This window comes from Crocuta crocuta, unplaced genomic scaffold (assembly GCF_008692635.1).
Source record: "Crocuta crocuta isolate KB4526 unplaced genomic scaffold, BGI_CrCroc_1.0 scaffold3, whole genome shotgun sequence".
NCBI lineage: Eukaryota > Metazoa > Chordata > Mammalia > Carnivora > Hyaenidae > Crocuta > Crocuta crocuta.
Genome location: NW_027529934.1, coordinates 516412 through 542760, shown reverse-complemented (window position 1 = coordinate 542760; position 26349 = coordinate 516412). Strand labels below are relative to the sequence as shown.

At 48.8% G+C, this 26349-nt stretch overlaps 1 protein-coding gene across 2 annotated transcripts in view; it reads right to left on the bottom strand.

The window, feature by feature from the left end:
• CAMK1G (calcium/calmodulin dependent protein kinase IG) overlaps positions 1 to 25405 on the bottom strand; it is a 29021-nt gene extending 3616 nt beyond the window's left edge. Inside the window, exons 1-9 of one of the 2 annotated variants that reach the window (XM_077763146.1) lie at positions 25349 to 25405; positions 15273 to 15390; positions 9887 to 10015; positions 7090 to 7164; positions 4511 to 4649; positions 3733 to 3856; positions 2333 to 2408; positions 1158 to 1270; positions 322 to 400 (exon numbers count right to left, since the gene is read on the bottom strand). In XM_077763146.1, coding sequence (XP_077619272.1) covers positions 322 to 400; positions 1158 to 1270; positions 2333 to 2408; positions 3733 to 3856; positions 4511 to 4649; positions 7090 to 7164; positions 9887 to 10015; positions 15273 to 15361 — 824 coding nt within the window. In that variant the 5' untranslated portion in view covers positions 15362 to 15390; positions 25349 to 25405. Of the gene's footprint in view, positions 1 to 321; positions 401 to 1157; positions 1271 to 2332; positions 2409 to 3732; positions 3857 to 4510; positions 4650 to 7089; positions 7165 to 9886; positions 10016 to 15272; positions 15391 to 23751; positions 23878 to 25348 lie in introns of those variants that run through there. The other variant, XM_077763145.1, reaches the window with a different exon arrangement.
• Between the last annotated feature and the right edge of the window lie 944 nt (positions 25406 to 26349).

Here is a 26349-nt window from a genome sequence, read left to right as displayed (position 1 = left end):
AGGGTGGAACTGCCTGTGGCCGGTGCCTCTGGCACGGCTGGTACTAAGGGTTGCATCCTAGTCCTGATGACAGTGCCTGGCTGCGTGTGTCTCCTGCTCTTGACTAGATGATGCAGCTGCCACGCTTGGGTCAGAACCCACTTCACTAAATGCTGTTTGCATTTCTAGCTGGACCAGGTAGACACGTCTATGCTCCTTGGATGCTGCAAGAGTATAGAGCTCAGGGCAAGCAGACTCTCGGGAAACACCACGTGAATGAGTCATCATGGTATCTGGGGAAGCAAAAGGCTAGGGTCCAGCGCCCACCCCATCCTCACTCACCAGGGGTGCCTCAAGGCCTTCTCACAGGTGTACCGTTCATTCGGGTCCTTCTCCAGCAAGTGGCAAATAAAATCCTTGGCTAAGGGGAGCAATCAAAGACACAACTAAGGGCCAGATTTCGTGACTGATGGAAATTCACTTCCGGGCTGGTGGGTGGCAATGAATGCATCTTTAGCTAATCTTCCGAAGAGGTAATTTTAAGAGTCTTAAAAGAGAAAAAAAAAAATCCAAGCCACCTAACAACAACCCACCATAAACCACGAAAGAGAGGCTCTACGTAGCCTCGCCCACACAGCACCGCAGATACATCTCTTGTCACGAGGCACCAAAGTGCCTGCATGCCACGAGTGTGTTCGTTTGCACCATTCAGGGGCTGGCACCCGCACGTGGGCACACATGTGAATGCTGCCTCGTTCCAGCATCGCCACTTAATGGGCCCCACAACATGTGATGATTGCCTTTTCTCACACATACAGACATTGCATACTCTCAGTCTTGATATCTGAAAGGAAAAACTTGGCCTTGGTTTTGCCACTCCTGGAACATTGTCCTGTGCCTGGCTCTGCCCTCCTGGCCCCTCATCTAAACTAGCCTCCCTCTTTTACCAGGTATGCTGTGGTTCTGCCTCCAGAAAACAAAAACCTAAACCTTAGATGCGAATCATTTATTTGGCCTTTGAGCCAAATGATGATTTCTCCACTTTCCCTGGCAGCTTGTTCTAGAAGTTTCCCCAGGGACTTTCAAGAGCGAGGACTGTCATCTTTTGTTAAGCTTTTTTCTCTTGGCACCCTTTGCCTTGAGCCTGTTATCTTGTCCTTCACACCTGCTAGCCTTACCTGACTCAGAAATGTCATCCCAGAATGGAGATTCAAATTCATAGTAGCCCTCCTTGATCTTCTCGAAAAGCTTAGACTCGGTTTCTTCATAGAAGGGGGGATACCCACACAACCTGCAGTGAAACACGGAAGGAGGTATGCTGCTAACTAACCCCAGTCTCCATGAACCAGCCTCTCACTTCTGCCTGGCTGCCCATGTAGACACAGGCAGGAGCTAAGGATCTCCAACCAGCAGTATGAACAGGACACGGATCTGCCTCTGATTCTAGAGTGACGCAGGTCCCATCAGGTGTTTAGGCAGGAGCCAAAGCTTGGAACAGGTTGCCCTAGAAGGCCCCTTTGTCCATTATTCCCCCAACCCCCTTACCACCTCTCCTTTACCTCCCCTGACACTTAGATGATATATATATATAAATCTTTAAGAGGGATGATAGAATGTCTGCTTGAATGTATGTTTCATGAGGGTTTATTTAGGCTATTAGCACAGAATAGACAGTCAATGAATATTTAAGTAAATGAATGATGATAGTAGTTATTCAACATAAGCTTAGGAAATAGAGAACTGAATCCACACTAAGGGGTAAATGACAGGTAATATTCCTAAGAGTGGAGTCTGTCTGCTGTAGATGAGGAATGGTGGGGAATGGCTGATGAGAAGTTAGTAAAGAAGAGCCCAAGAATATGTGGAGAGGAACAGGTTCATTTGGGCCATCACTTTGCCTTGGGCTGACTTGCCAGGAGAGAAATCCAAGATGTGAACATTGTACCCACTTGGCTTCCAAGCTTGGCTTGGCCTCTCCTTTTTCATTGCTCATTCCATAGAGCGGGACTCAACACATTTATATAGAGTAAATGGGGGTGGGGGTGCAGGAACAGAGAGTACCATATGGCTCAACAGTGGGTTCACACTGAGCTCTGTTTTTATAATCTGGTGGAGACCAGGACAGAAACGTTTTGAGCTGTGTGCATGAGTGTGTGTGTGTGTGTGTGTGTGTGTGTGTGTGTGTGTGTGTTTGTGTGCGTGCGTGCGTGTGCACGCACGTGCACGCACATATGTACATACACATGCGTCAGAGGTGGATGTTGCTTGAGGAGCTAAGATAGGGATGGAGAGAAAAAGGATGAGCAGATTATGAGAGTTCCCAGGAACTGAGCCAATGACAGCTTCTACTCACAATATGTAAGTGATGACGCCAATGGACCAGCAATCCACAGCCTTGCTATAGGGCTTCTGTGCCAACACTTCCGGAGCTACAGCAAACCAAAGGCAGAGTCAGAGTTGGTACAAGAAGAGAGGGCTGAGGGGTGAGGGGTGAGGGGTGAGGGCCAAAGGTCAGGAAGAGGCTTAGGGAAGGCCCTGGAATGGCAATGTTTCTGTGTCACTGCAAACTTTCCTAGGGCAAGGACTGTGTCTCTCCCATCAGACTGCATCTTCCTCCCTCAGCCCAGAAGATCCCCAAGACAAGGCCTATGACTCTTACATCAGACTGGGAATATCCACGGCTACATCGCCCCCAGCAGATGTAGGTCTATGTCTCCCCACACAGATGGGGTATCCTAGGGCTGGGGTTGTGTGTCTGTGTTCAGATGGGGGCTTCTGTCAAGTAGGGACACTCTCTCTCCCACTAGACTGGAATCTCCCTGAGGGCAGAAACTGAGTCTTCCCTCTTAAATGAGGAACTTTTAGAGCGCAGATGATAACTGTCCCACCTGTCTCATACCTGGGCAAGACTTAGTCATCCGTATCAGATTGAGAGCTCCATGAAAAAAATGAGCCATGGCTTCTTCTGACTGGGAGCAGTAGAGGGCTACCTTCTGTATTTATTCCAATACCAGAGATTTGTAGTCGGTGGGACTCAAACCTACTAACTGACCTCTCTTTGGGGGTGAGAGCAGATTTCCTCTTAAGTTAGAGTTCTCCTTCTGACTACCATCCTCAAGCAGGTGATGAGTGGTGAAGAGGGAAGGGGCAGGACTGGACACTGAGTTTTGGGTTTCTCCCAATAACTTGCCTGCTCTTACTTTTTGGGGGGCCTTGAAAGCCTGTTGTTTAGACAGGAGGTCCCCCTTCTGCCAGTTTCTTAGGATGTTTCCTTGGGGATATACTTGGGGGACATTCCTAGGTTCTTCACCTTCAAACTCAACACTATGTCTATAGAATACCACCAACTGGGGTGGGGGGTTGTAATCTGTGGATGTGGGAAAAAGGAAAAGGGGTGGCTAGTGGTCAACCTCTTGGCAATCTAATGACGTCTGGGTTTGTGATCTTGTCTCTGCCCCTGGTTTAGCTTGAAAGACAAAGACAAGAAGTCTGCTTACAAAAATGAGAGCCAAATATAGGCAGGGGCTATTGGAAGGGCCCAGGGGTAGGGTGTCTTTAAAGATGTAGCGTTTAGGAGCAGCAGAGGCAGTTCCAGAGATACATGGATTTACCGTAAGCCTCATAATGAATGCTCTACTTGGATAGCCCCTGAAGTTGAACCCTGTCTTCCTATAACCACCCATCTCTGTTAAATAATATCCATGAGGTTGAACACAGCCAACTGGTCAACCTTCCTCCTGCTCCCAGACTCACCCACGTAGCCTGGGGTCCCACAGGCAGTGGACATGACTCCACTCTGTTCCATCTTGGACAAACCAAAGTCTGTGATCATGATCTTAGAATTCTCCTCAGGAGTTAGGTACAGCAAGTTTTCAGGCTGTGGGAGAGGAGCAATATCATGCAGTGTAAGATATAATTATCTGAAATAGATATTTCTTTTCCTCCCCCGATATAGAATTTCTCAGGAAGCTTCTCTCTGGGTTCCTGACTTCAAGGTCAGGCTCATCTCCCCCAATTCTTCCCTCCTTCCTCCTACCTGCAGCTCCCCACCCCATATCAAGCACCCTGTAATTTGCTTATGCCCCTCATGTTCCTCATCTTTGTAGCCATTAAAGAACTACTCTCTCCCTCCCCTCGGCCACAACGACCCCAAGACTGTTTTCTGAGGCAATCAAACCATAGTTATTGTCTCTGATCTTTCTGAAGTCTAGTGCGTGCCTGATGCAATGCTGACCTCTAATTAGTATTTATTACATTTGATTTTGAGTGTGGCTAGGTTTAAGAAACACATGCATTATCTTGGTATCCTAATCGGGTGAGGCCTAGTGCAAAGTTCAGGAAGAGGCGGAGATGAAAATTAATAATGATTGTTCAGTCATTCAAGATTTGTTTAAGGGATCTGAAAGCAAAAGGGGCCTCAGCAGTGTACTGGTCCAACCCTCTCATTTTACACAGCTTAGGCTGCCCATGACCCATGCAGCTTCCTGAAGGGCCATCCTCTGTTTCCCATCGAGGACTCCCACTTTGGCACCTTCAAGTCTCTGTGGACGATGCCATTCTCGTGGAGGTATTTCACTGCTGACAAGACCTGCTGGATCACCAGGCTGGCATCCTTCTCTGTGTAGACACCCCGCTCCAGGATCCGGTCAAAGAGTTCCCCGCCAGAAACACTGTGGGCATAGGGGCAAGCGCAGGAATCCAGGTCTTATTCCAGGTCAAAGGGACATAAGTGTGTTTGCTCTGTAGCCATGAAGACACAGCTGTGGCAGAACGGGCAGGGGTGCCCATGGCCTGGGTAGGGAGGTCTACTTTAGTCTGGGACTACCTCCTTCGGGTGCTGGAATGATATCACGAGGGAGTCATTTCTTTGGGCCAACCATTTGCCTCTCCCTAGACACTTCCTTAAAGTGCATAATGCCCCTGGTTAGAGTCAAGCAAGAAGCCAATAATCCCTTAGTGGACACATTCTTGGCTGCCTACTTTCCTGGCCGAGGACACAGGGACCGCAATGAAAGAAGAGGTGAGATTGAAATCAGGCAGAAGAGGAAAGAGGTGTACACATGACACAAATGGTGCTCGTGTCCGGATTTCTGTCCTCACTGTGGAAAACTGGGCTACCGCTGCCGGAATTGTGGGTGGAGCTGTAGTGCTGCTTGGAGAGCCCAATGGTGTGGTATCATAGGATTCAGGGAGCTTCAGATCCACTCTTCCCCTCTCCCCCCATCTCTTGAATGCCAGCTACACTACTTTGCCAAGAAGTTTCTTAGTCTACCCTGGGACACCTCTGAGGCAGAAAACTCACTACCCCCTAAGACAGACTGCTTTATCTTTCACCACCTTCTTAATATTTCTATAGATTATGATAAAACCCACTCCCTGTAGCCTCTGCCAGTAGAGAGCCCTTCCACCACTGGGGCCACGCGGAGCAAGAATACCATGCATTCACGTGGATCTCTTCAAGAATGTGAAGACAGTGAAATGGTCACCTGAGGCCTTCCCTGGCATAAACATTTCATGAGCCAGGATTTCCAACTCTCTTATAGTCCTTGTCCCCCTCGTCACTGTTCCATGACACTGGATGGGGACATGCACACGTCATAGGACCATGTGGTGAGGAGGAAGGAGAATTTCTGGGCTCTGCTATAGGAGCTCGAGGCCCATGAGAAGGACAGTCTCTATGCACAACTAGGAATTCCTGACACAGGGTGGCCTGGGTCCTAGAGCTGACACTCTTGTAGGCTTTACAACTCTTCAGTGATATCTAAATCTGCCCACTTCCCTGCCTCTCCTTAGCTGTCTAAATGTGTGCTAATCCCGTTGAATTGGCCTCATTAAGATGCCACATGATCCCTGCTCATGTGTTAATGCTTCTGCACCCCCATCCCCAACCTCACTCCCTCGACTACCTGCTCCCTCTAGTCACTGGGCCGCAGGTGAGCCTTGGAGTTGATAGGCTGCTTAGGCCTGAAGTAACTCATTAAAGTTTCTGAGGAATCAGCCCGTCAGTCAAAAATACTGCATCTGGCCACAGAGGTAGCAGAGTGGAGTCCATGTGCATGCATGTGTGTGTGTGTGTGTGTGTGTGTGTGTGTGTGTGTGTATACTTTATAAATAGAAGTTTCTCTGAGTCCAAGACTGAGCACTTCTAGGAGCACCGACCAACTCCTACAGCATTCACTCTCAGGCGGAACTATTTATATATGACAATGATGTGGAGACCTTTCTAAGGAGACACCATTTCGGTCCCACAGATGGACACACACAGTCACAGCCTGTTTTTAACTTTGGATGAATCTCTTTTGAGAAAGTCCTTTTTTTTCAAATATCAAATTGAAATCTGTGTCGTGTGGTTTATAATCCCACAGTAATTTTACCCTAGAGTGGCATTAAAGCATTTAATGTTAGTTAGATGGACTGACTGGTCAAAATGAACACAAGCCATGGCACCAGAGAAGGGTTCTGGTGGGTCCCCTGCTAGGCCAGCCATTCTCCCTTCAACTGTAACATTGTGGAAAGGTCCAGAAAGTCTGAGGGGAGTGGCTGGGGTGCAGGGGGGGGAGGATGGATGGGTTGGAGTCACAGCTACTGGAGTCACTTAGCTGACTTGTAGAAAGTATTTTAAGGGCACCTGGGTGGCTCAGGCGGTTGAGCATCCGACTTCAGCTCAGGTCATGATCTCATGGTTCATGGCTTCAAGCCTTGCACTGGGCTCTTTGCTCACAGCTCAGAGCCTGGAACCTCTTTCAGATTCTGTGTTTCCTTCTCTTTCTGCTCATGCCCTGCTCGCGCTCTGTCTCTCTGTCTCTGTCTCTCTCAAAAATAAATAAACATTAAAAAAAAAAAAAGAAACTATTTTAACAACAGGTGAGGCGATGCTGGTATGGACCATCTCAATAATCAGTCCTAGTTCTACCCTTCAGTCCACACAGAACATGTTCCTGACCAGAGGCATACGTAACTTGAGAGAAATCTTAGCATCTGAGAGCTTCTTGAGCTAATTCTTAATCTTATCTTTTAAATCACCATACTGCCCTCACCACCAAGCAGCTTTCTCTAGATCTCCCAGGCCCCCAGAGACATCTGTAGAGGAAGTGGGTCACCTTCACTTACAGCTGCATGACCAGGTAGTAGTGAGTGGTGCTCTCATAGATGTCCTCCAGGGTCACGATGTTTTCATGCTTGATCCTGGGGAAAAGGAAGGGTCATGGTGAATGGTTTGTGGTTTAGGTGTCCAGACAAAGAATGGACATCCAGCCCACTGGACCTTTTTATTTCTGTTAGAGACTTTTCATGACAATGTTTAGGAAGAGTGCATCCTTATGAAGCCTTCCTAATAAACAGGTGGTCACAAAGAAATCCTAGAGAAAAGATCCCAGAGTGGCGTTCAAGCCATAGTTTTGAATGGATAATTGATCATCCTGCCTTCAGGGAACCAATATTTTATTGCTACTCCAGTAATCTCTTTAAACTCTGCCAAAAGAGAAACTTAAAATAACTGAAGAAGGCCAAGGGACCACACCAAATTAGATTATTGTACAAAATGGGTATCCGGAAACATCCTTGAAGAAAGTAGAGTGCAGCGGAAGAGAATCAGGTTAGTTAAGCCTCCTCATTGGTAACCATGGAAGTGGTGTTGCGAAATTATTATTCCAGAACATTGTGAGAGGCAGAGAAGACGCTAATTTCTGGGGCCAGTTCTGTGGGATGTCTATATTACTGATAGTACTTCTCAACCAGGGACTCTTTTGTCCCTGGGGAAATATTTGACAATAACTAGAGACATTTTTGATTGTTGTGCCTGGGGAGGGGGGAAGGGCTGTTGCCATCTAATGGGTAGAGGCAGGAATGCGCTAACTATCCTATAATGCACAGCGCCCCACCCCACCCCAAATGGTCTAAAATGTCAATAACACTGTGTTTAGGAAAACTTGCTCTAGATTTGCTCTGCCTGGAATTACTTAAGGGCCAAGGCAAGCAGAATTACCACATTGGCTGTGGGGCTTGGCTTCGTAGGCAGCAATTCTGTGCATGCCTGTCTAGGAGGAACATTTCTAGGAAGTTTGACTCATGGCCATGCAGCATCGGGGTTAAGAATTTGGACTCTGAGTCAATTGAGTTTGAATTCAGATCTGGATGAGATACTTATGAAATGGGTGACTTTGTCTGGCTTTCTTAGATCTTCTAAGCCCCACATTTTGGTTTGTAAAGTACATCTCTCTCATAGGGTTATATCAGGATTAAAAGAGATAATGCATGTAAAATGCTTAGTACATTTTGTACTAAATGCCTGGGGAATAGTAAACAAGTAATAAGCAGTATCTATCATCTTTAAATTTAATCTCTAAAGACATAGACCTCCTACAGTGGTTACCTGATGCATTCAACTACACTTACAAGTTGACAATGCTAACATTAATATTTCAATGGCTCATTTACTGAACAAATATTTACTGAGCATCTATGCTGTTAGGGACTGATCATACAATACAATGGTAAGAAAGACTGCCATAGTCCTTGCTCTCATGAGTCCACAGTCCTTCTCTGTTCTAATCTCTCTGGAGCCCAAACTGCTATCTCCAGCACCCTCCACGTAGAGATTGGAGGATACACATGTTCATTATGTAGAACAAACTTCTTTCTATTTCCTTCAAGCCTCCACATCCTTTTTGTTCTCTATCTAAGCAATGATATTACTATCCACCAAATGGCTCAATCTCAGCATCATTTTTAGTACTTTTCTCTTTTATACTCTTACCAGCCAATCTCAAACCCAATCACTTCTCTCTCTTTAATCCAATCTTCTTGCTGCCACATGATCCTATTACCTTTGCTTGTATCCTTATTTGTCACCTAGATTATTGAAAAAAGTCTTAAATCCATCTTCCACCATGTTTAAGAGGAATAGCTCTAAAATAGGAGTCTGATCATGTGATTTCTTACTTAAAATCCTTCGATGACTTTTCTTTGCCCATGGAATAAAGTCAACATTCTTTATCATGGTATCCAAGATCCTTTATAATCATATCTCATTTGATTTCATCTCCTGTCCCTTGATGATCCTTATTCTAACTTCAGGGGCTTCTAATACCGACTCTTTCCTAACATCCTTCGCACTTACACAATTCAGTTTTTGTTATTCTCTGCCTGAATTCCCTTTCTGCATTGCTTCTCCTGTCTCCATCAAATTCTACTCATCTATCAAGGTGACTCTTCTTGAAAAATGTACCCAACATCCCGTACTCATAAGAATACACATATAGGCAAAATGAATCTTTGTATTCTTCAAACCTTGCCTTCTGCTACTACTGGTTCATGTCCAGTGGGATTAGAGTCTTATAGGAACCTGTCTCTGCCCAGAAACTGTGAGCTTCTGAGGATCAGGAATTTTGTTGGCTTTATTCTTGTTTTCCTGATGCCTAATACACTTTCGGCATATCATGGGGTTTCCACAAGGCTTTTTGGCTTGAGTCTTGCTGTAAACAGTTAGATGGTTTGTTAGCGTGGCCTCTATCATGACGGTTGGAGTTCTGAGCCTACATTTGCTTTGGTACAAAGTCAAACCAATTCCCAAATCTTTTTCTGCTTCTTTAATCACTGATTATTCCTGCTATTGGCCCTCAAATGATTTTTGTTTCGTTGAGCTAATTATTCTCTAGTCTACGTGCACAAACCAGGTCTGCTACCAGTTGGTTTGCTAGTCAATTTGCTGCCCCCACCCCACCCCCTAATCAGCCAAAGCACCTGTCTGGCTTAATTTAGCGGATTGATCAACTGGACACATCAATGTAATCAAAGGGAGTGATGCCTCTGGGTGTGGAAATCCAGTTTCAGTCCTACTCAGAGGTAATTTGTGAAGGAAATGTTATGATCTCACAGTTGCACCCGACCAACCCTAAGACCCACTCACTTTTTCAACACGGCAATCTCATTCTCCAGACTGCTGTCCCGGAAGGCAGGTGACTTCTTGATGCACTTCAGGGCAAAGAGCTTCCCAGTCATCCTCTGCTTCACCAGGAAAACTTCTGAAAAAGCTCCTCTAAGAAGAAGACACCAAGAGATAAAAATTAGTACTGGCTGGCTAGAGAACATTGTTGGAGGCAAAACCAAAGGGCAGATGAAGGAAGGTGCGGTTGGTAATTCGTCTCCACTGTCACTGTGGGTACCTGAGGAGCTGTACTGAGGGTAGAGCCTATATGACATCAATCCCTGTGTCCTTTCTCTTGGGAAAAAAAAGATTCTACTACAGAATCCAGGACTAGCTGGGTACTAGTTCCTGATTCCATAATTTGGGAAGGACACCCAGGGACTCTGCTTTGGTTATGGAGAGATTTCTCCATTTGGCCAACCCAGTAAAGAGAGACCACTGCAGAGCCAATGTACTTGCCTTCTTCCAGCATCCTGAAGTGTGGCACACTGGAATGGCAGTTGGAGGCAGCACTGGGGACAGGGCTCAGGCAGTGATGGGAAAAAAAAACCTTCCCCTCTCAGTTTTAGATGGTGATAATTATCTTGAGCTAATTACCAGAGGCTTAGGAGGCTGAGAACCCTCTCATTCAGTAGGATCTATGAGAATGAAAGACAGAACCCAGCCAGTCTGGGAAGGTTTTCTGAAGGAGAGGATAGAACCCACTGGAAACACAGGGTAGGATTCCAAATTATAGTCTTCTCGTTTTGACAGGGGTCCTCTGGAGACCAGGCTATTGGAACAGCAGTTAGCTAGCAGTGGATGTTGGAGCCCAAGTGCCCAGGTGAGAACCTCAGCTTTTTGGGTGACAAGTCACTTAACTACCCAGTTTCTTTATCGGAAAAGTGGGAGTGTCAATAGCATCTGATTCATAGGGCTGTTTAGAAGATTAAATGAATTAACATATGTAAAGTGCTTAAAAGCATTCCTGACATCTGTTAAACTACATGTGTCAGACACTATTATTGTTATTACTATTATTTGAATACCATTAGGGAGAACACCTGGTAGTAACAAGAGGCAATGGAGTTTACGCGAGGAAACAGCTGAGCCATGCTCTCCCTGCCATCTGGGGATTTTAGAATCGAGGCCCCATAGCAGTCAGGCTTGTGTAAGGCTTTGAGGATCTGCATTAGAAAATACTTGGTGTGGGGCGCTTGGCTGGCTCAATGTGTTCGGCGTCCAACTCAGGTCGTGATCTCATAGTTCAATTCATGAGTTTGAGCCTGTATAGGGCTCCGCACTGACAACACGGAGCCTGCTTGGGATTCTGTCTCTGTTCGTCCCCCACTCAGCTTTCTCATGTTTTCTTCCTCTCTCTCAAAATAAATAGTATTTTAAAAAAGAAAGAAAGAAAGAAAGAAAGAAAGAAAGAAAGAAAGAAAGAAAATACAGGGTGTTTCCTGGGTCTGAGTTTCCTGTTTCCCCCAGCTGCACTTGGAATTGAGTTAATCAGAGCCTTCAGAACTTACTCTATTCATTCAATCACTCACTCACTCATTCATTCATTCATTCACTCATCCCTTCAATCAAAATTTATTGAGCACCTACTGAGTCAGACACTGGAGATAAAAAAGGTAAGTGTTTCTGTTCTTAGGAAGCCTGTAGACCAGTGAGGAACACAGACAAATGAGCAATTAACACTAGATTTGAAAGATGTTATTAGACATTCAATGCATGCTTGATTATCAGACAGAACAGATCATCTGAGTGTTAGTTAGGCACTCGGATTAGTATCAGTCTAGCTTAGAGTCTGGTGTGAGAGATGGACACACACAAATAGGCTGGGGTATCACGAGACCGCTGGCAGTGAACATTTAAGGCAGGGCCGCTGGCTGGCTGGTCACGTTGCAGAGTACACAACTCCAGCACATGCCACTCACCTCGGAACCGCTGTACATTTTCATACAATAATTATTACCGCACTTTCCCCCCAGCAGCTAGCTGGCTAGAAAAAAGGGCACTTTTGTCTAACGTGTACAAAGCGATTGCTTGGAGTAGCTAAGGAGACATAATCCACGGCTCTCTGACTTAAGAACACCCTGAACTCAGTTTGTAGGGATGAATGAGAGTTAGCCCAGTGAAATGTTGGAAGTGATGTCTCAGGAGGGGGTGAGAAAGAGGTATAAGAAACGGCCTGGAGGCACATGACAGCAGGTAGGATAGGGCTGCCAGGCTCCAGCACCATCGGTGAGTATGACACAGGGAATAAGGGGCCATGAATGTGCATGGGTACCAGGTCCTATACCTAGTTATGTACGGAAAATGCTCAATAAATGTGTGATGGATGGATGGGTGGAAGGGTGGAAGGAGGGGTGAGAGGTTTGGACTGGGATTATCTGTGCATTCTACTCATCTTTAGATCCCACTTTCCCTATTGTAAAATGACAACCTTGAACCATATGGCCTTCAAGATCCCTTCCAGCTGTGACCTTCCAGGACCCAATTCCAGAGTTCTCCCTCTCCGCCTGTACATGTGGGTGGTCCCCTGATTTCAAAGCTGATCTCCACTCTGGGTCCTCTTGTGGAATGGGGTTAAATTCAGCCTCCCTGGGGGTGCCATTTACATTGCAGTGTATGCAAATGGCGCTTCCGAGGCTTGTGCGGTGTTGTGGCAATTTGAGACTCTTCTGCCTCAGGTTGCTTCTTACGGTGTGTCTCCCCTCTTGCTGGAAGACTGGTTGATGGGGGAGGTGGGGGAGGACCAAGGAGAAAAGTCCCTTCCTGGGCATTGAAAGAAGGAGGACCGGGGCCTGGGTGACATCATGCTACGGACCAGCTTTGCCCAGTGTCCGTATGGCTACTCTAGGGCCCTGGCATTGTGGGTGACCTCTGGGAAGAATTTAGCAAAAGCCTTTCTCCCTGTGGGTTGTTCCAGAAGAGCTGAGGGCTTGAGACAAGAGGCTTTTGTCGTGAGATTCTGGTACCTCCCTCTCAGAGAAGTCTGCTCTGCCCATACCTCCCTTCCCGTCAGCCCCTCACCTTGGTAACTAAGTGAGGTCTGCAGCTTGGGGCTGCCTGTCCCCCTTCTGGAACAAAAGCTTCTCTTTAGCTTTTGTTCAGCCCCACCTGCTGCAACAGCTATGACTTGCCCCCTGTCTGGTCCCCGGAGTTGCCCAGACCAGGGCGGGGCTGGATGTGTTAGAGCCACCAGAAGCACTTAAAATACAGAGTCCTGGCTGCCCAGCCCTCCCTCGGCAAATCCCAGTGTAGTAGGTCGGGACCAGGAGTCTGTATTTTTCAAAAATTACTGGGGAACCTGGGTGGCTCAGTCGGTTAAGCATCTGACTTCGGCTCAGGTCATGATCTCATGGTTTGTGGCTTCGAGCCCTGTGTCGGGCTCTGTGCTGACAGCTAGTTCAGAGCCTGGAGCCTGCTTCGGATTCTGTGTCTCCCTCTCTCTCTGACCCTCCCCTGCTCATGCTGTGTGTGTGTGTGTCTCTCTCTCAGAAATAAATAAAAAACATTAAAAAATTACCTGAGCTAAAATGATCATAGGAAGTTATTATTAATTTTCTTGAGTGTGGCAATGCTATTGTGGATATAGAAGAAAAGCCCTTTCTTTTTAGGAGATACAGACAGAAGGATTCAAAGGTGACATGTCCTGAAGTTTGCAACTGCTTACAAATTGTTCAGGGAAATCAGTGTGTGTGTGTGTGTGTGTGTGTGTGTGTGTGTGTGTGTGTTATGTAAGTGTATAAAACAAATATAGTGAGATGTTAACAACTGTTGCACTGAGGCAGTGGGTATATTGGTTGTTCACTGTATTATTATTCCACTTTTTAAAAAATTTAGATATTTTCACAGTTAAAAGCTAGATGAATAAGGGGCACTTGGGTGGCTCAGCTGAGTGACCGACTCTTGATTTCGGCTCAGCTCATGATCGCACTATTTGTGATACAAGCCCTGTGTTGGGCTCTGTGCTGAGTGTGGAGCCTGCTTGCGATTCTCTCCCTCTCTCTCTAGCACCTACTCTCTCTCAAAATAAATAAATTAATTTAAAAAAATAGTTAACAAAAAAGTTAGTGGGCTAAGCTCCGCTGGTGACTCCACAGTCACCTTAGGTTTAGCACCACGATGACAGACTTCACTGAGCTCCCTGAGCGAGTGTGTGTCTGTCTTCTAACAGACCTGCAGCCCAAGTCTGAGCGAACAGTGAATAAGCTCTTGCCAACCTGGGCATCTTTCTCCCTCCTTCTGATTTCTGGGATGGTTGGCAAATCATTTCTGATTCATGCATGAGTCTTGTCCCTCTCTCCTGCCAAAAACCCCCTCTGGAGCCACCCCCGTCTTGGCAAAGGTCCTTGATGGAAGGCCAAGGCTCTGATGACCAGCACCACCGCCGAGATCCTCCTGCGAGCACAGAGCCCCATGCTGGTCTGGGCAGCGAGAGCTCGGGGGCCAACTGCCCAGGCCAGGCCTGTCTCCTCTCCGTCTACAGTGAGAGTGTGGGCAGCTGTCATTGCACGAGGTCACTGCCTCCTAGCTGGGCGGAGGGAGCTAAACTTAGCCCAAGTTGGCTAAAGGAAAAGCTTGCTTGAATGGACAGCCTACTAACTGCCCCTCACTTCCTGAGGCCCAATTAGCCCAGACTAATTAGCAGGCCGGCTGGGGTCCTGGGGCTACGGAGCCGATGGCCCGAGCCCTTGGCAGCCTGCGTCACAGCCTGCACCTCACCAGGGGAGAGGTGGGACGAGCGGAGAGTCAGCTCCAGACAGACTGTCTCTGTGTCTCCAGCCGCGTAACCGTTGTCGAAGGGAGGGCACAGACACTCCAGAGGCTGGTAGGAGTTTGGGCTTCACTGGAACTTTATTTTTCTAACATGGCACTTAAGTACTGTGTGGGGACAATGGTGCTGGGGAGCTGACTCCGGTGTGTGTGCCCGTCTGCTCTCTGGGGCCGAGAAGCCCCTTCTCCTCTGTCTACAGCACACAGTGAGGTTGGTTGACTGTTCACTGCTGGAGGAAATGAAGAAGCTGGATGAGGGGGCCCAGGAACATTCTAGGGTCACTGACTTTCTGGAAATGCTCCAGAATCCCACTCTCGGGGATCTAAAAGTAGGACACAGAGGGGCGGGGGAGGGGGGNAGGACATGGAACCTAGGTAAAGGGCTGGTATTCCCTGCGGGCCCCAGTGCACGAAACTGTCCTCCATTCTCCCCCACGGTCCCTTGCCTTACCCCACCTCCTCCCTGCGAGCTGCTGGGCTGATTTCCCAGCGGCCTCAGTCCCAGCTTGTCAGCCGCAGCTGGCCCAGAACAACTCTTTTTCTGGGTCCCCCCCCAGCGCGCAGCCCTGCCATCCCACCGGCCCTCAGCCCCCACACTCACGATCCCAGCACTTCCATGAAGATGAAGGTTTTCCGGATGTTGGTGGTCTGTTTCTTCCAGGAGCTGGAGTCTTCTTCCTTTCGACCCATCGCCTCCAGAGTTGAAGCTTTCAGGGATGCTTTGAGGAAGGGGAGAAAGGCTCTGATCATCTACAATTTCTTAACGGGATGAGAACAAGTTGCAAAAAGAATCAAAAACACATCTTTCACATAATAGCTAGAAAGAAGGATGAGGAGCAAAACCTGGCAAAAGGTTTTGCAAAACCTTGTAATTGGCAGAAATAAGACCATTCTCTCCACTTGCTTTTTAAAATGGCTCCCACAAATGCGTTGCATGTCTACTGCACACCCATTGTACTTGCTACATGTCCAAGGAGTGGAGAGTCTAGGAGTGCAAAGTCCACTTTGTCCACGTGTATTTAAGGGCAGTAACACACACATGTGTGGATTAACACGTGCATATCCACCTTGGGTGGATCTGAGCTGTGCAGAAGGGTTTCCTATGTTTCCTGGTGATGGCCAAGGTGTTTACTGAAACCAGAGTCAGCCCCATTCCCTGTTATCACACGTTGTATCAGGTCTGCCACCTCTCCAAGTCATTCTGACTCCCACCTCTCTCCTACCTGTTCTGGGCTAAATGAATGTTGGATGAAGGAACGTTGTTTCTTCCCAAACACCCACAACATCAGTACTGTGCTGGGAAGATTGTTATTTACTAAAACCTGAATTAAATCTTGTCCTAACCTTGTATCGGGGTTCCAGAGTTACCACATCCATTCACCTGAGTCAGCACCTATGACGCGCCAGGTGCTGGGTCCATACAGACGGTGGCTCTGTCCTCTGGGGACCCACAGGCCAGAGGAGGCATACAATGAGCTGGGAGGGCACCACGTACATGGTGACAAAGTGTGGGAAAGCCGTGAAAGAATAAACCTCAGGCTTGCAAGAGGGAAAAACAGGGACAGTCATCTTTAGATAATGTCAGGGGAAGGCCTATGTAGCAGGGCACATTTAAGCTGAGATCGGAAGTTTGTGAAGGAGCTGCCAAGCACAGGGTGTTTATATGAAGGAGCATTTCAGCAGAAGGAATCAAATACAGGAGCCCAAGATGGGGGCAGGGTGGGAACAGCCTGAAGGGATGGAAGGGACCAGGTGTCTGGAGCAAGGGGATCTTCGGATGACATGGGTGATTGAGTGGGCAGGGGCACAGCATGTATAAAGGCTTATAGATCCTGCTAAAGATACTGGATGTTTCTTCTAAGTGAGACCACAAGACACTGAAGGATTTTTAGCAGGGAGTTAAGTTGCACATTGATTTTAGAGCTCACTCAGTCAGGCTGCTCTGTGGAGAATGGGGTGGAGGAAGTAAAAGTTGATGTATGGAAAATGGGTGGGGGTCAGAAGTCCAGGACAGAAGTGATGGTGGCTTGGATCACAGTGGTTATGAGGGAGAGAAGGGGTGGACTTGGAATACATTTTGGGGTTCCAATTATGTGCAATACCAGGTGATGTGCCTACAGAGCACTGAGAGTCTAGACTGGCTGCCATGCTTTTGCTAGCAGTATCGGGGTGACAGTGCCCTTAGTGAGGCAGGGAATACTAGAGAGGAGCATGTTCTTGGGGTGGTTGGGAGGGATCTCTGTTCCTTTGGGCACTCTACCCTAGTTGCTCTATTATAGGAGGCTATGAGCGTCTGGAGTGGTGGGTGAATACCATTTCTGCCAACGAACGCCCTTTCCCATACTCCTTGGGCCGAAGAAGTAGGAAAATATGTCTAACGGTTGCATCTCTTAGGCAACGCCCCTCCTTCCCCATTTAAACTCCATAGCCTCAGAACAAAGAGGAAAGTTGGTGCCTCCCCATCTGAACATCAGGTAAAGAGCAGAGGTTTGGAGGTCAACCTGAGTTCAAATTCTACTGCTGCTAGTTACTACTTAAATGGCCTTAGACAAGCTACTAACCTCTTTGAGTCTATTAATACATTTGTAAAATGGGGACAAAGCCCATTACGTTATGGTGAAGGTTAAATGGAATAGTGTGCACAGAGACTTAACACATTTTCTCACATATACTAAACAGTTGGAATAGAGATAGTATTTGGGGGATGCTAAATCGATGTCTTTTCATTCCTGGTAATCCCCATCTGGAGGACTCCTCTCCTAAAATAGGTTCTAGAGTATAGAGGGAAACCACTTCTGCCATTCAGACACAAATGTGAGGCTTAAGCCCCTGTGGATAGGAGGAATATGACATAAGAGAAGGCCTTGCGAGAGAGGAAGAGGTGTGGAAATGACTGAGAGTTTTGGCCTGAGTGGATCCAGGGAACGAGATGGGGGGAGATGGGTGTAGTTGCCTGAAGTGCACATCTGTGCTTTCACCTTCATGGAGTAGAACCCCCATCCAGGCCTGGGGGAGATGGGTGACACAGATGGGTGGGCTTCCCAGGACCCTGCTGGTGGGAAGCTATAAGTGTAGGAGGAATTTTCCTCCCACATTTAACAGGGTAGGAAGTAATCATGGGGCAGGCCTAGAGGGAAAAGGTGAGTGAGACAGGGTGGCCTGACCTGCCAGGATTCCAGAAGTTCCCCAGAGCCTTTGGGGGGCTGGAGCCAGCTTGTTCCAAATCACGACAGCCAACTGTGTGTGCCTCCCTGGCTCTGTGTTTAGTGATCTCATATTTTTAGCTTGAAATTAGCCACAGCGGGAGTACTTACACCTGGACACAGGCAAGTGCTACAATCAGGGCTTCTCCCCTACTCATCCCCTACCTTCTAGAACCAGCCCTTAAACAGATATCTCATCTCACTTCTGCCCATGGCCCTGGTGAAAGGACACAGAGCTGCTAGAGGGCTTGTCACCTGGAGCCCAGAAGAAACAAGTTTAATCAGGGCTTCTCAGGTGGAAGCAAATGGCTGGGAGCTGGGCCTTTAGCAGAGGGTGTCAGCCTGGTGCCTGGAGGCCCCTTTGGGACAAGTCACACTTCAGAGGTCAACAGTCATCTTATGGTGAGATCCCAGAGACCTAGGATCTGAGGTCCCTGATGAGTCTGAGGCCCCCTTCTCCTACCTACAAGCAAGTCAAATAAACACCTTAAAATACAAAATGCCCCTTGAGCAGAGCAAGAGAAGACGAAGCCAACTCAAGGCTGCTCAAGGCTGTGTGTTTCCCTGGAAGAAACTGAGTTAGCCCAATGAGACTCTGTCGAACCTGAGATGCTATAGTGAACAAATTCGAATTTAAAGTTCCCCATTTCCCTTTTATTGCTGCCTGGTGAGAGTGGGAGTTCACGAGAAGGATTTTATAGGAAATAAAGACGTTACATTTTCTTTGTACACTTCAGTATTGCATGCAGACTTGCAACCTGGCTGTATCTGAGTTGGTGGCTGTTATTATGAAAATGCCTGTGAGAAATGTTATGAATTCCTCAGCCTTTGGAAATTCCAGTGTGGATCTGGTGGTTTGTGCTGGTATCTTCAGGCCCGTTTGCAGCCTTGCTTCTCTTGGGATGGGGGCAGCCCAGAGGGATCACAGCAGTTCCGGGCCTGGGCACTAGCCGAAAGAAGCCTGGCCATCAGTGCAGGGTGGCCTGACCCTTGATTTGGAGGGCATGGTCCGCAATGCAGAGACAAATGAATCCTGACTGGCAGACTGCTTTGGGGAAGACGAAATATTAGAATAGAGGGCTATCTTTAGCCAGATACCATGCTGCAGATTCTTAGCCCCAAATCTGGCAGCTTCCACATATCAGAGTGGTTGGCATCTGGGGTCGGACCAAGTACTTATTGTATACACAGCAGCTGGGAAGTCTTGAAGAATGTAAGGGGTGAGGGCAAAGGGGTGGACGTTAAAAGGACCCAAATTGACAGGGTCAGTCTGTGTGTCTCCCTCTCCATCTCTCTCCCCTCTCCACAGACCAGCAGGGCTGGGGGGGTGCTGCTTTTCCGGGTAAGAATCCAATCAGGAATCTTCNTATGGAAACCAACTTGACAATAAACTATTAAAAAAAAATCTTTCCAGCTTGGGGACCCTCCGCTGGGCATTCATGGCTCCCCCTGCTGGAGCCCCGTGGAACGACGGCTCTCTCTCAGGGAGGCTCTACCACCTCACTAGCAGATCTGTACTCCCTGTTCCTTCTCTCCTGGTCTCTCTTAAATAGCTTAAAAACATAGTATTCTTAGCTAAGTCAGGCTATAAGAAAACATCTTTCCCGCCCACCCCTCCTCCCATACACTCAATCCCAACAATTTAGTTCCATCTTCAGAGCAACATGGAAACCTCAGGGGCCCGGTTCTGAAACCCCGGGTTGTTCCCGCCGCTCCCAGACCTCAGAGAAATCCCCAGGCCCCGTGCCCCGCGCGGTGGAGGTCTAACCTTGGGCTCCTAGAGGGGCAGCCCACATAGTTTCCGCATCCTGCTTCTTTCCGTGGAAGTCCTCCCCCTTCTCCCCTGACTCCTGTAATCTAGGTTGTTTCAGAGGAAAAGAAAACACATGCTGAGAAGGTTGAAGCCCCAATATTACTGTTATTTGTTCCCAACACCTCTCTCTTTTGGGCCACGACTTCCACTTGGCTTCAAAGATCAGGAACAGCCACCGCAGAGTTACAACAGATTTCACAAGTGTTCAGGAGATGCCATGGGGTTGGCATCCGTGACCCCCACTCCTCAACAGGGCAAGACCCTCAAGGATATTTTGCCAAAAATGATTCCGGGCAAAGGAAACAACCTTACTCATGGGGCCATCTTTGAATTCGGGAGGTTACACGTCTTCAATCAACAAGCGTTTATGGCATACCTCCTGTGGACCCACGCCACTAAACACGGACATTTCTATGATAGGAAGCTACGTTTAAAAGTTCTTCTAATCAAGATGGAAAGACCAAGCATAAGCATATAAATAAACAACTAAAAACACAGACTAGTCAAAGGGAACTGGCAAATGAATGCACACATTGCTCGTTTCCCAGAGCCAAAGCGGTTCAGAGGTCAGCGGTAGATTGACCGCAGACGTGTGAGTGTCCCTCGCCAGACTGCGAGTGCTTCAAGGGCAGGGGCCAGGTGTTCCTCAGCTGGAATCCCTAGTGCCTAGTACTGAGCCTGGCATACACCAAAGGTCCAGCCTGTGTTTGTTAAATGATTCAGGGAGGAGGAGAGCCCAGGGGCAGGGGTGGGTTGATCAGGGAGTTGGGCTTAAAATGGGTAGTGCAGGGTGGGAAGATGGATTCCTTACCTTACTTTAGAGACAGACCTGCAGGAAGAAGACCTGTACTTGGGGAAGTAAAGAGGGTAGGGCCTCTCTCTAACGTTCTCTCAGCGAGGCTCCTTTTAGGGCATTGCAGCAAGACCTATGACAATCTGAAATTCTTCTGTTTATTTGTGTGAAGTCACATCCTAGCTAGAAAGTAATTCCATGTGGACCAGACCTTGCCCATCTCCTTGTCTTCCCTGGGCCTAGTGCAGTGCCTGGCTCCTAGGTCGTGCTCCCTCAGTTTTTGAGATGGTCTTCCTGGTCTGTTGGGGGACACAACTGGGAAGGAGATTGTAGAGGGAACAGTTCTTCCTAAAGGGCAGCCCTGGGCTGGATGCTGCCTCTGAATGCAGCCCTTTCTGGTGCTACTGGGGACAGGCTGTGTGATCCCTGGTGGCAGCCAGCCTGACTATTTATGAGGTGCTGCTGAGAGATGCTTGGGCTGTGAGCCCAGGAGGCAGGTGCCCTTCTGCTTCTTTCATGGAGCATCCCTGCCCTTCTCTCCTTCCTATGCTCCATTTGGTCACAGGAACAATGCCAGCACCAGACAGAACTCTAAGGCAGATGAGGCGATGACCTCCTCATTGCCATCACCATAGCCCAAGATGCCAGGCATTCCATTCCATTCCATTCCATTCCATTCCGTTCCGTGTGTGTTTCCCAAAGCCACAGCAAGGTTCCTAAACTGGACAGGAGCAGCCCAGAGGAGATGGGGACAGGGAAGGAGGGGATCTCAGAACAGCAAGTCTGCAACCTTCAACCCACAAATAATGGCTCTCAGCTCTACCTAGGGGAAGAGCCACTGTGCCTTTGCTTATGCTCTCACTTGGGGCTTCTGAGAAAGCAGGTATAAGTCACTCTGGGGCATGGTGAGCCCACCTCAGAGCCTTCCTAAGGGACCACGTGTGGCTTTTCCACTGACCTCAGTGCAATCAGGCCACACTAAAACCACTTTATGGTCTGCTTACAGGGTTTTCCATTTCTTGGGAGCATGGCTCAGAAAAGCCTGCAGGTCTTGGGAGGGAGGTTATCAGTTGGATCATCTTTAATAAGAATGTGCTCTCTGCCTCCAGGCTGGGGCACATGGAGTCATGGCAATATATAAACTGTGTGGTTATAAGGGGCTAAAACGCTAAAGCTGGCAAGTTTTCTTGCCCTGACCTCCCACTCCCACCTCCTGTCTCCTGGCCTCTGGCCTATATTGGACTTTGTATCATCCTTTGGATTGAGAGGGACATTAGAAAGAGCTCAAGTTCTGCTTCCAGTTTTGATTTGGTACTGAGAAGCTGTGCAGCCCCAGGGAGGTCACGGTATATCTCTGGGCTTCCACATTTCTCCTTAGTGAAAAGAGATTGGAATAGATTAAGGTTCCCTGAAATTTGTGTTTATAATATTAGTCCCGGAAGACTCTGTGTGCAAAGTGGGTTTGCTGCTCCTCCGTTAGAGATTCATGCCCCATAGTAGCTTACGAAAGGCTCTGAGGACTATTAAACACACTTGGTTAATGCTATTTAACCTGTCATCCCCCAAACTTACCAGATTGTGAAACTCTTCCCTTTTGTGACATCTACTAGCATCCAGGGGCTCCAGGGTTGCCCAAAGCTCACTTTGGAAATCAGGGACACTGGCTATTTCTGATACTTAGTCATTATCCATTTGGTTTAGCAACGTAAGAAATTTCTGTCAGCCTGCTGCCCTCAGTCATACCACTTCATGATGTCACACACATGTAGCTGTGCCTGGGTGGCCGTCAGTTTTCCAGAGCCCACGCTCCAGACCGTAAAGCCTCGTGGAGACTTCTGGTAGAGCAGAACCTGGGAGGAATACAGACTCCACCTTTACGTTTAACCAAATCCGTCCTGCTGCAGTGACAAGCCAGAATTCACATGTTGCTTAAGGTTTATTGTGTGCCTCTTATAAAATAAATGAAGGACATCCTCTAGGGCTTCACTTAGTGGCTGAGAGGTCAACACACAGGAGTCACTGGAGAGAGGAGAGTGTGCTACCGGTTCCTGATGGGCTCCTACCCACGGGGGCCTCAGTTTCCTCATCCACTGAACAGGAATAAGGATCCCTACTCTACCTCTCAGCACTCCTGTGGCATCAGTGGGCACAGAATCACTCTGCAGCTTCAACAATGCCATGCAGCGGGGCCACATTATAGGCACACGAATTAAACACCATGCATTGGGTGAGGGGTATGGAGAGGGAAACAAGCAACGCTTTAAATAGAGGTGAACACGCAAGAGGAGACGTGAATCCGCTGCCCCCTAACTGGTCTCAGCTCTCAAGTGTGTCTCACAGTGTGGGCATCTCATCTCACTGTGATTTTAAAGTGTTTTAAAATATCTAATTTTTCATACATCACGGTCTTGAAATGCAAACCAACTACTTCATCTGGTACCAAACCAACAGAAGAGAGCTCTGAGGCCACACTGGGAAGTTGCCCGGGAAGGGTTTATGCTGGTCTCACTGGGGCACCTCTCTAAGGAGTTTCCAGGGCTGATGGTGGTGACTGGGTGTCTGCCACACGCTGCCCTTAAGCCAGACCCGTGCAAGAGGTGCCCCCTCTGTGCAGACGCAGGGCTCCTTCCTCGAAGCGTCTGCCAGATGCTTTCCGCCCCAGAAGGGGTGCAGAGGGCGAGTTGTGGCAGGATGCTCTGCCGGACCTGCCTTGGGCTTGATCGGTGTGCACAGCAGCGCTCGTGGGGGCACCTGCCGCTGGGCCCCAGACCCCAGGAGGTGACCGCGGGAACGCGCCTGAGGTTGTAGCGCTGCTCGAGGCGTGCAGCAGCCTCTCATTCATGCTGCAGCTCATTCTCAGGGCGGGCTTGCAGGGGAGCGGAGGTCGCACACAGCACCGCACGCGCTGGGAGCGCTGGGAGCGAGGGACAGGGAGGGAAGGAGGCACTCTCAGCTTCCCAGGGTGGGTATATTTCCTGTCTCAGCCCCCCCCCACCCCAGGGCTCCCCTCCCCTCGCTCCCCGGCTGAATGCTGGGAGCTGCAGCGTGCAGGCATCTCCCCTGCCTCCCCTCCCTCGGGCCTCACTGCCACCTTTAGGGTAGGTGTCTTGAAGCCAGTTTGATAGCTGCGGTGCTGATGGGTGGAAAGGTTGAGAAGAGCACCCCAAATCAGACAGTATATGACAGAGCTGGCCTGGGAGCCGCCAGTCCATCAGAGCCACCACCAAACCTGTTGCCTCTCTCCTGGGGGTGATTATCTGATGTCACTTACCGTGCTTCATCCTTGGGATGCTTTCATGCAGTCCCAGCACCTGACAGAGTCCCCTGGGGAACACGTGACTTGGATGATCTGAGAAACGCACTGAGGCCGGGCCATCTACTGCCTCTCCTGGCTCCAGCTCAAACCTTCTGTCACTCAGACCTCAGGCTTCTTTCCCAAAGTTTTGTCCCATCTTTCTCAAGAGTGCTCTTAATACACACCCACATCCACACCTCTCCCCCCCTCCCTTACCCCATAACTATCTGTAGTATCATGGAAAGGTCACTGGTGATGTCAGAAGTCCTGGGTTCAAATGCTACTGTCATTAACTAGACACCACCAACACCCAGCTTTGCAACCCTAGGCAAGCCTCTTTGAGTCTCATCCATATTAACGAAGAAACACTACTTGCCCCATCAGCTCCATGGGCTCGTCCTATAAAGCACATTATAAACTGTAAAGCGCAGTCCCCAGACCGGGAATTACTAAGCACTTTGTATTATGGCCGTATTGGAGCTCCTCTTTGGCCTCGGTTTAAGCTTGGGTCAAAAGAACTGCCTGGGGCCGGGCTGTTTCCGGTTTCTGATCTGGGAAAGATCATCTCCTTACCCAGGAGAAACCTGCTTGACTCTGTGCCCTTCCTCAGAGATTTTCTTCATGATCAATTAATTAATCGGGCTCCCGACCAGCGGCTGGCCAGCCACACACTGCCGCCAGACCAGCGCGGGCCCGGGCAGCTGCCTCTGGGAACGTCGGGGTTAATGTTCGTGCGTCAAAGTTACGTGGAGAGAAGGGGCCACGGTGCGGATGGGGGTGGTGGAGGCATCAGACCTTCTTGTAACATCTTTAGCTGCCAGCCCAGCTGGGGAAGTTTAAAGACGGAAGGCAGAGAGACGCGCCCCTGGGGAAGGGGAAGGAGCAGTCTTGTGACTGACAGCAGTGAGTTCTGCATCCCTGCGCCGCCCCGGCGGGACGAGGAGCTGGAGCCTGGCCCTGGCCCCCGCCAGGAGGGGCTGGTGCGCCCCTGGGGTGTGCAGAGCCACAGGCTGTTTACCAACTGCCTTGTCTGCCCATTGGCTCTCTCAATCCTCACGACAACCCAGACAGGTAGGCAGCGCGCATTGCTCCTTGGCAGATGGGGTCAGAGAGGTTAAGAGATGAAGGTTGAGCAGGAGGCAGGGCTGCAAGCTCGCCGGGAGCCCCCGCCGCCCCCGCAGACGGACAGCCCCTCCCAGCCACGGAGCCCCGAGCATTGTGCCTAGAATGCAGCCTGCAGGCAGGCATTGCAGGAGGGACAGATACAGATATTTTGCTGCCCTCTCCCTGCCCAGAAGTGCAAAAGGTTCCGCCTCAAGCCAACCCTGAAGTGGTGGTAGCCGGCTCTGCGTGGAGGTTCTACCTGGGCCCCCGGTCACACTTATTTTCCAAGGCAGCTACAACTTACCCTCGATGCCACAAGAGTCAGGCAAGACTGGAAATGGGGCAGAAATGAATAAAATACCCAAGTTGCTTGCAAAGGTGGCTCTTCAGATACATCTCTAGGTGCCACATGCCTCCCCTTAAGGAAGGAAACCTCCTAAGACCAAGAAAAGACTCAGGTTCCTCTTACCTGGAGACTCGGAAGGAAGGGTGCTCCCGGTGCTGCTACTCCAGCTCTTACAGGTCTGTGAGGATTAGCTGCTCCAGCGCTTTAACAATAAACCAAATTAAAGGGGAGGAATGCAGGGGTTTTCTTTCCCAGGACCGTAACCAGGCAGCCTTAAAGGGGAGGAAAAGTAGCTAAGGTGGCTTGCGTCTCTCCTGCCTTTCCTCTGCTTTGCTTTCCCTCCCTCCAAGCAGCACTGAGTCTGATGAAGAAAAATGCTTTTGCAAAGGGCCCTTTTATGCCTCTGTGTGTGTGTGTGTGTGTGTAATTGTGTTTGCATTGATGTGTGCAATGGAGAGGGAGCAAGAGGAAAAAGCAAAAACAAAACCACAAATTACTGATTTCCATGGGCCTGGATGGGGTGGTAACAGAAAATTAGAGAACCTTTCTAGGACTGCCTGCCTCAGTTTCCCTTTAACCACTCAGTTGCTGGGGTGTTGTCTAAAAACACCTTCCCGACCAATAGGATATCTACTTTGACTGAAATGTAGGGCTGAAGATCCCTCTGTATCCAGTTGTCTCTGACAGAATGGGAAGAGAAGCAGGGGGTCCTGTGTGGTCCTACTGCAACTCTGATCTGTCTTCTCTCCCCTGTTTCTAGAAGCATAGCCTCCTGATCCCAAAACCTACTATCCTCTTTTCAGTCCTAACCCATTAGACCTTAGGAGATCCTTCCCCTTCCTCTGGAAACTCTTGCTGACTCTGCTCCCCGGTACTCACCTCTCCATCCCGCTCTTGACCACCTCAGCCTCCTTTGGGCTGTTCCTTCAGTGAAGTTTCCTTGAACTTCTGTCCTTTGCCCCTTGCTTTCTCTTTCTCTACTCTTCCCTTAATCTCAACATCCTCTCACAGAGTCTGTTACCAACATCATGTGAATGTCCCAAATCAACACCCCCATCTGGGTTGTCGACCTTAACCTGAACATCCAGATGTCTACTTCCATCCACAAATAGTCCTGAACGTGT